The sequence below is a fragment of the Mercenaria mercenaria genome, chromosome 15 (genome assembly GCF_021730395.1).
Source record: "Mercenaria mercenaria strain notata chromosome 15, MADL_Memer_1, whole genome shotgun sequence".
NCBI classification, from domain to species: domain Eukaryota; kingdom Metazoa; phylum Mollusca; class Bivalvia; order Venerida; family Veneridae; genus Mercenaria; species Mercenaria mercenaria.
The window spans coordinates 6,425,531-6,435,233 of NC_069375.1; the positions used below are offsets into that span (position 1 = coordinate 6,425,531).

Consider the following 9,703-nt stretch of genomic DNA (forward strand, 5'->3'; position numbering starts at 1 on the left):
CTTACAGTCAAACTCTCGGCAATACAGTCAAGTGGAATTCTGGCATATCAGTTGTTCTCTGTGCCTACAAATTCAGCTGTGCACCTGCAGTGGACTACATTCATGAGTGTCAGTAGATTAAAGAAACATTACAGTAAATGCTAGATTTACATGCACTTATAGTCAAGCTCCTGCAAAAGCCAAGCATTCAAGTAGATAAGTATCTTATCCGATCCAATGTGATAGTGTGCATCCAGGAGAACACTTGCGAATTCATAAGACCTGTTGTTTTCACTTTTTTTGAAAATTGGTTACGATAAAAGGAGTCTGAATGCTAAACCCAAGCATTCAAGTGGATGAGTGTCTTATCCGATTCAACGTGATAGTGTGCATCCAGGAGAACACCTTGCGAATTCATAAGACCTGATGTTTTCACTTTTTTTTTGGAAAATTGGTTACGACAAATAGAGTCTGAATGTTGAACCCAAGCATTCAAGTGGATGGGCGTTTTATCAACTTCAGCTAACAGTGATATAGTGTGCGTCAAGCAGAACACCTTGTGAATCCCTGGTGATTTTTGCCTTCAACATTTTCAAAGAAAACTGCAATCCACAAACATAGTCTGAGTGCTTTGACTTGCATTGACATTTGCTTAGGCTGAGATAGCTCAGTCATAAATTGCTACTTGCATATATAGAACTATTAGATTTCTGTGAAGTGTAACTATATAGTAGCTGTAATTTCATGTCTATTCAAAGTACTTTAATGTATCTTATATATCATTTTTCAAGTTATTAGAACTATATGTTATAGAACAAGTTAGCTTCATCAGTGATAGTGCACATATTGCAATTTTTCAGCTTGTGTTAAACTATTGCAATTTTTTCAGTTTGTGTTGAACTATTGCAATTTTTTCAGCTTGTGTTAAACTAAGGCTATTGTTATTTTTGAGGAAGGGCCTATTATTATTAATTATTTTTTTTTCATGCTGCAATTTTAAGTACAGGTATTATTTTGCGCACTTAGATTTAAGGATAAGGTTTGCATTTTTGTAGTATTGTATATCTATTTTCATATTGTTGGTTAAGATGACTACCGAAGACTCTAATATGGCAGTGCGATCCTCTTCTCGCGAACGAACATTAACTGAGAAGGGTTTAGGGTACCACATTTCTCAGCAGACTATTAAGTTTCGGTCAGCCATATCAGCATGGAGGGGTATTGCCAATAAGTTACAAGTGTCAATGTCTGATAACACTGATATTTCTGTTATCCGTGAAGAACGCAATAAGCTTCAAGAAAATTTTCATTCTCTGTCTAGTGTTGATCTTGATCTGAATTTTCTTTCATCTGGGGAACAATCACATTCCACTGAGTTTGTCAATATAGAAACTTACCATCATGAACTAATGAGAGACATTGGTATTTATTTACGTTCTGTAGAAACCGATAGGTCCGAGACTAGGTCAAATTCATCAAGGTCCTGTAGGTCAAGGTCTCGATGTTCAGTCAGGTCAAGTCGCAACACAGAATTCCAATAAGTCTGAGGTTGCTGCTCACGCAGCAGCTCTTAAAGTTAAGCTGAAGTATATAGACTTAGAAGCAAAATCAAAGGCAGAACTCGAAAAAATTCAAACCAAAAGGGAGATTGATATGGCAGAGGCAAAAATTGAAGCTTTAGATAGCACTGATTCTTTTTTACCAAATACATGTTTGTCAACAGAATCAAGTCTTGACAGGGTAAAAGATTATGTTGAAGCCCATGCCCATTATGATTCTAGCAGTACAAAATTTCCTCTGTCTCAGGCACAGAATCCCATTACAACTGAAGCTACTGATGATATCATAGTCTCAACCCCAGCTCATATCTCATATACTACTTCTTTGAATCCTAGGGTATCAGACTTTGTACCTCAGAGTTCTGATACAGTTTTTTCCCGCCACCAATCCTTCTCTAGATAGGACAGCAGACATCACTAATACCGACAGTGCACATATACCTGTCCATAAGCCTATCATAGCCCCTATACCATCTATTTACCAAGTGGTTCCACCCAAAGGGCCCAGTGATCAAAGTCTAATTGATCTTGCAAAGACGCTTGCAGAACAAGTTTCACTGAATAGGCTACCTTCACCCGAGCCCGGTGTATTCTATGGCGACCCCATTCAGTATCCTTCATGGAAGCTAGCGTTTAAAACTCTCATAGAGAGTAGGCAAATTCCTGATGCTGAGAAAATCCACTATTTGAAGAAATATATTGGTGGTCCTGTTAAACTAGTTGTTGAAAACTACACCCTGTTAGCCAGTGATGATGCATATGATAGCGCTAGGAAGCTACTAGATGAAAGGTATGGGGACCCATTTATTGTGTCCAATGCTTTTAGATCAAAACTTGACTCCTGGCCAAAGATAAGTCCCAAGGATGCCAGTAGCCTTTTAAAATTTTCAGACTTTTTAAGACAGTGTCTTGCAGCAATGCAAAGCATCCCTCATCTAAGCGTCCTTAATGACCCTGCTGAGAATCGTAAGATGTTAGCCAGGCTTCCAGAATGGTTAGTCTCCAGATGGAACCGTGTCGTGGTAGGTCACAAGGAATCCCATAACGAGTTTCCTCCCTTTCAGTCATTTGAATCCTTCATTTCAAAGGAAGCCAAAATTGCTTGTAATCCAGTCACTTCTGTTCAGTCCATCAAGGGTGACATGGGAAATCATGGAAGTGAGGTACCTGAGAAACGGATACGGGCGGAACAGAAACCTTTGCTTAAGGGAAGATCCTTCTTAACTGGGATCGATGAGGGTAAGAATCCCTCTAAGGGCCATCCCAGGCGTAATTTTTCTGATTTCCAATGTTTTTTCTGTGAAAGGCCAGGTCATGAACTCGATCTTTGTAGAAAATACCTAGCTAAGACACTTGAGGAACGTAAATCGTTTGCTCGGGACAAAAACCTCTGCTTTGGTTGTCTTTCTCCTGGTCACCTATCTAAGGGATGTAAAAGGAGAAAACAGTGTAAAACCTGTTCCAAATTCCATCCTACCTCGCTTCATGGAGACAAAAGAGGGACCTCTGATGTCACCAAGGACAAAGGCCAGACTGATAAACTGGAAGAGACTCAGAAGTCTCAGGCAATGCTTTCAGATTCGTCATGTCTCAATGGTACTAGTTGTAATAGTAAATGTTCTATGGTAGTCCCCGTATTTCTTTCTCAGCATGATAACCCAAACTTAGAGAGACTGGTCTATGCCATGCTAGACACCCAATCCGACACAACCTTTGTCCTAAATGACACTTGTGATGCATTGGGACTGACTGGCCCAAAGGTAACACTGATCCTGTCCACTATGTCTTGCAAGGATACCAGAGTGGAAAGCGCAAGGATTGGTGGCCTTGTGGTTCGCGGGTTTGATAGCTCTGTGAAGATATCTTTACCTGATGCCTTTACTAGAGAGGTTATACCAGCTAACAGATCACATATCCCTACTCCAGAAATAGCCAAACACTGGCCACACCTAAATGGCATAGCTGAAAGGTTAATGCCAGTTGCTGATTGCGAAGTTGGATTACTCATAGGATACAATTGTGCTCGTGCCTTAATGCCACGCGAAGTAATTCCTCCCATTGAAAGAGGACCATTCGGTCAACGTACGGATCTTGGGTGGGGAATAGTTGGTATAGTTGATAAGTTTGCAGACAATCAGGATGACTGCATTGGACTGAGCCATCGAATTTGTACCCTTGAAGTGCCACCAGATCTTGCCCCTAAAACAGGCCAACATAGTCTGACAAATGAGGTAGCATTTTCCTTTAGAACTCGGGTCAAGGTTGCCAGTCCTGTTGAAATAGCAAAGGCTATGGAGTTGGATTTTTGTGAAAATCAAGTTACTTGTACGTTGATCTCTCAAGAAGACCAAAGATTCTTGGAGAAAATGAATTCTGATATCAAGTTCGTCGATGGCCATTATACAATGCCCTTACCATTCAAGGGTGACCCACCAAACTTACCTAACAATCAATATATGGCTCTCCGTAGGTTAGAAGGTCTTAAAAGGCGTTTACAGCGTGACAGCGACTACCGCAGACTTTATGAACAGTTTATGAATAGCTTGATTAAAATGGGTCATGCTGAAGTTGTGAGTGACTCTGACCTACAAGTTGTCAATGGCCACGAGTGGTACATACCCCATCATGGTGTTTTTCACCCAAAGAAGCCAGGCAAGCTTCGAGTAGTTTTTGATTGTAGTGCTGTGTTTAATGGACAAAGTTTAAACAATCACCTTCTACAAGGTCCTGACTTAACAAACACCCTTATTGGAGTCCTCTGTCGCTTTCGCATGGAAAAGGTTGCATTTGCGTGCGACATTGAACAAATGTTTCATCAATTTAGAGTCGCCGAGAAAGATCGAAACTACTTGAGGTTCTTTTGGTGGTCAGATAGTAGTATGAAACAACCTGTAATGTATCGTATGTGTGTTCACCTATTCGGCGCCAGTTCTTCCCCTGGTTGCGCAAATTTTGGGTTAAAACAGATTGCCAAGGACAATGAACTTGAGTTTGGAGAAGAAGTAGCTAACTTCTTGCGACACAATTTTTATGTGGATGATGGACTCAAGTCTGTTCCTTCTGTCGAAGAAGCTATTCGCATGATAGATTCTAGTCAGGCAATGTGCAAAAGGGGCGGTGTTAGATTGCACAAATTCTTAAGCAATTCTAAGGAAGTTATAAGTCACGTGTCACCAGAAGACAGGGCTAATGGACTTGCAGATTTTGATATTCTTACTGATAGTTTTCATGTTGAAAGGACATTGGGCGTTCAATGGTGTATCGAGTCTGATTGCTTTCAGTTCAGAATAGTCTTGAGTGACAAACCTTTAACCAGAAGAGGAGCTCTGTCCACGGTTAGCTCCGTATATGACCCTTTGGGATTTATTTCACCAGTTATCCTTGTAGGCAAGCAGATACTGCAGCAGCTATGTGCACAGAATGCAGACTGGGATGATCCAGTTCCTGACAACTTAAAATCAAAATGGGAGCAGTGGAGAAATGAGCTTAACATTCTTGGTCACTTAGAATAAGCAGATGTTTTAAGCCTAAGGAGTTTGGTGAAGTCATATCTGCTGAAATACATCACTTTTCAGATGCAAGCATGGACGGCTATGGTCAGTGTTCATACCTCAGATTAATTGATAACAAGGGCCAGGTCAATTGTTCTCTTCTTATGAGTAAGGCTAGAGTTGCACCACTCAAGCCTATCACTATTCCTCGTCTTGAGCTGGCTGCAGCTGTTGTCTCAGTAAAAATTAGCGTCTTATTACGACAAGAGTTACAATTTCCAGATGCACTTGAGTATTTTTGGACTGATAGTAAGGTAGTTATTGGTTATGTTGGGAACGATTCACGGAGATTTCATGTGTATGTAGCTAATCGTGTCCAACAGATTAGAAGTCACAGTGATCCATCCCAGTGGAGGTATGTTGAGTCAGAACTCAATCCTGCGGATATTGCTTCAAGGGGTTCATCGGCTTATGCCCTTGTACACAAGTCCAATTGGTTTAAAGGCCCAGATTTCCTGTGGAATATTCAACTTCCACCTATCGAAAATGTAATCCCGCCTTTGTCAGATGATGATAAGGAGCTAAAAAAGGCTCATACATTCAGAACCTTCGGTGCTTCTACCAATCTAGGGGAAATCTGTTCGCGTTTCGAGTATTTCTCTAGCTGGAGACGATTGAAACTTGCAGTTGCTCTATGTCTTAAGTACATTGTCTGTCTTAACAAACGTGTTAGGTCGTCCAAAGCTGAACAGCCGATTGCTCAGACTGAGGGAGAGGCGAGTTGTCAGTCTGCCGTATCAGTGGACGATTTGTTAGTAGCAGAACAAATCGTTGTCAAGGCTGTGCAAGCGGATGCATTTTATGAAGAAATTAAAACTCTCCGTAACCTAAATGTGTCGGACAAGTTGTCTGATCACGAGATATTAAAGTTAAGAAAATTTGCTTTGAAGGGAAATTCTCCCATATTTCGCTTAGATCCTTTCCTTGATCAGTTTGGACTTTTGCGTGTTGGTGGTCGTATAAAACGGGCTGAGCTGACATTTGGTTTTAAGCACCCTGTTATTCTTCCCAAAAGAGGACACGTTACCGAACTCGTTATTCGTCACTTTCACGAACATGTCCATCACCAGGGAAGAGGAATAACTATCAACGAGATCAGTTCCAGTGGTTTTTGGATTGTTAATCTCAATTCGAGAGTTTCGAGCTACATTTCTGGTTGCGTAGTATGTAAGAGGTTGCGTGGAACTACACAAGTTCAAAAAATGGCTGACTTGCCAATAGACAGGCTCCAACCTGCTCCTCCTTTTACATACAGCGGAGTTGACTACTTTGGGCCCTGGTATGTCAGGGAAGGCCGCAAACAACTTAAAAGATACGGGGCCATATTTACATGCTTATTATGTAGAGCAGTTCACATTGAGGTAGCGTCTTCTCTTGATACGGACTCATTCATTAATGCCTTGCGCAGGTTCTTGTCAATACGTGGTCCAATTCGAGTACTTAGGTCGGATAGGGGCACCAGTTTTATTGGTGCAGCTCGTGAATTAAGAGAGGCTGTTTCAGAAATGGACGATGACCGTGTAAGTCAGTATTTACTTGAATCAAATTGTGACTATGTTGTTTTTAAAACAAACGTTCCGTCTGCCAGCCATATGGGCGGAGTATGGGAACGTCAGATAAGATCAGTTCGAAATGTCCTTAGTTCCCTGATGTATCAGAATGGGTCTCAACTGGATGATGAAGGTCTCAGAACCTTCATGTGTGAAGCTGCGGCAGTGGTTAACAGCAGACCCTTAACTGTAGAAAACCTCAATGACCCATTGTCACTGGACCCCTTAACGCCAAATCACTTGTTAACCATGAAATCTAGTGTTGTCTTGTCACCTCCTGGTCAGTTCGAAAAGTCTAATCTTTACTCTCGGAAACGTTGGAGGCGTGTTCAGTATTTAGCTGATGAATTTTGGTCGCGTTGGCGTAAGGAGTTTTTACAAAACTTGCAAGCCAGAAGCAAATGGGTTAAACCAGAACAGAATCTTTCTGTGGGAGATGTAGTTCTAGTCAAGGATGACAATGTCCCAAGATGTCAGTGGTCGCTTGGTCGTGTAAGTCAGGCGGAACCAGATCAAGATGGCCTTGTCAGAAAGGTAACAGTTGCTGTTGGTGATTCCTCTCTTGGTAAAGATGGAAGGCGTAACAAGCCATTGACCTTGTTGGAACGACCAATCCATAAATTGGTGTTATTGTGAACCAGGATAATTCCCCATCGGGAAGCCCTTTTTAATTGTTGTGCGCAATAAATGAATCGGTTTTTCAAGTTTTGAGAAACAGTGCTATGTCGCAATTGAGAAATATTGCCTTTCTTTTAAATTCAAGTTTTAGGTTTAAGTTTATGTAATAAGTCCCTCTCCAGATTCATTTGGGGTTTTTTTGCTCATATTGTAATTCTGTATACTTAAAATTAATTTGTCTGTAATCAGTTGATGTATGGTTCAGATGTGATGCCTTATGTGAATGCTTCGAAACTTCTAAGATTTAATAAGCAATAATTGCTGCAATGATGTTATCACTTTAAGGGTTTCTACTTTAACTCTAGGTTATGTAATTTATATCCCTATATATATATATTTTTTTTTTTTTTTTATTGCCTTGGAAAATTAGGAAACCTAATTTTGGGGAGCCATGTAACTGACTGTCATAAGATGACAACGATAATATCCGTTATTCATTGAATATTTAGGTCAAATAGATTACCTCCCTTTTTACGTTGCTCCGCCATTTGCAGAATTTTAGGCGCAAATAGATAGAAAACTCAGTTTTTCTTAAATATAAGGTGCTTAAATATGTATAGGCCTAAAGAGGTATATTTTAGTAGTCCTTAATAAAATATCACGTTGTTTTTGTAGAATCATAGTTATTAAATAGTTTTTTCGTTGAATTTACATATAGAATGTCATACTCTGTTTTCGCGGTTTTCTAAATTTCGGATAGATATTTTTGAAAAGAATTAAAGGAAATCACTCCTTAATAGGCATCACTTACAAAATACATCCAAGTATAATTCTGACTATTATTGCGTAATTCAAATAGTATTTTGTGATGTAAGTTTTGCATACCAATTGTACTAATGAGAAACTGAATTCTTGTATGTTTTGAATTTCAGTTTGACGTAGACAACCGAATAAAGAATGAATAAGGTCTTCAGTCTGTCTTGGGTACTAATATTTCACCTTATATTTCGCTAAGTGTTGTAATCGTATCCGACAACACTTACATGACTCCTTGGCATAATAATGTGATGTTGATTTTTATTTCTCTACACAATAATCCAACCAAAAAGTATAGCAATTTGTAAGCTTATTTCCGCCTCTACTTCTTCTTCTTTCTTCTTGTCGTCCGCGACTACACTGTTAGACCAGTAGCCTCGATGAAACTTGTGGTTTGCCATAGATCCTCAATGCCTCCATACAGTTTCTGGTGGATTGAGGTATATATCGGCCAAGTCGCAGCTCGCTCCTGATCATGCCTTTTACATCTCTGAAGTATATGCTCCGCAGTCTGATCTTCTTCACCACATGGACAAGTTGGAGATGATGCCAGTCTGTATTTCTTGTACATGTGAGCATTGACCTTGTTGTGCCCTGTGCGAAGCCTGAACATCATCACTTGTTCAGACCGATCAAGGAGATGAAAAGAATCTTCCTCCATCCTTGGTCTCGTTAGTGCCTTGATGATGGTGACTTTCTCCTTGTAACTCACAGGATCTGTTGGTTGTTATGACAGAGCTCCTAGCTCAACCAGTTTGTCTGCTCTTCATTGCCTGCAAGTCCACAATGGGATGGAATCCACTGTAGTGTTATTTTGCAGGTTATACTCAGGCTTTGCATTCTCCTGGCTAGCTGCGGAGCTTTATTGATGATCAGAGCTTCCATGACAGAAAGTGCATCTGTGAGAAAGACGACTGAGGAGCTTTCTTCTGCCGAGTCTTCAACCATTGAGACGGCCTTCATGAGTGCTTCAGTCTCTGCTTTGTAATAGCTGGAGTGTTTTCCTGTGGCTGCATGTATTGTTTCTCTCTTGCCAGATGGGTATTGAATGAAAACTCCTGCTCCTCCATCCTTGATTGCGCATGTGACTGATCCGTCTGTATAGACATGAGTCCATGATTCCGGAGGAAAGTCTTCATTAATCATAGTGCGAGGCTCTTCCGAATGCCTTCATCCTCTTGCTTGCTTCCCGCGGTCAAGTCGAGGATCAGCAAGTCTCAGAGTCACTGAGGACAGATCATTCGCTAGTGGGTTTATAATGTCTTCACTACCTAGGGGAGTCGTTGGTATGCTCAACTCAGTTTTGAACTCTCGGTTGAGTTTCTTTGCCTCATGTACGAAGCTGCTACGTTTGAGCCGATTCTTTGTGTAGCCATCTAGCTTGGCTTTCATGGGATGGTCTTGAAAAGACCTGAACTTCTCTGCTTGAAGCAGAACCTTTGCATGTCTTCTGTCTTGTAACGGCTGTGTGCCTGTTAGCTTCTCCATGAAGGAGATTGGTGTAGACTTTGTAGCACCTGTCATGATCCGCAATGCTTGGTTCTGAATCTTGTCTAAAGCCTGTTGGTTAGTTTTGGCAGTAGTGGACCAGGCAGTTGAACTATACTCTAAATGGGGTCTCACTGTTCCC

General features: G+C 40.8%; 2 protein-coding genes across 2 annotated transcripts; both read left to right on the plus strand.

Annotated features, from left to right (window-relative positions):
• Positions 1 to 1,067: 1,067 nt before the first annotated feature.
• On the plus strand, positions 1,068 to 5,050 carry LOC123559085 (uncharacterized). Its single transcript, XM_053525715.1, has 2 exons — positions 1,068 to 1,401; positions 1,875 to 5,050. Exons 1-2 carry the CDS (start codon positions 1,068 to 1,070, stop codon positions 5,048 to 5,050), a joined length of 3,510 nt encoding a protein of 1,169 aa, XP_053381690.1.
• A 71-nt stretch (positions 5,051 to 5,121) lies between these two features.
• Positions 5,122 to 7,275, plus strand: LOC123540987 (uncharacterized). The gene has a single exon (XM_053525716.1). The coding sequence runs from the start codon at positions 5,122 to 5,124 to the stop codon at positions 7,273 to 7,275; it is 2,154 nt and encodes a 717-aa protein (XP_053381691.1).
• The last annotated feature ends 2,428 nt before the right edge of the window (positions 7,276 to 9,703 follow it).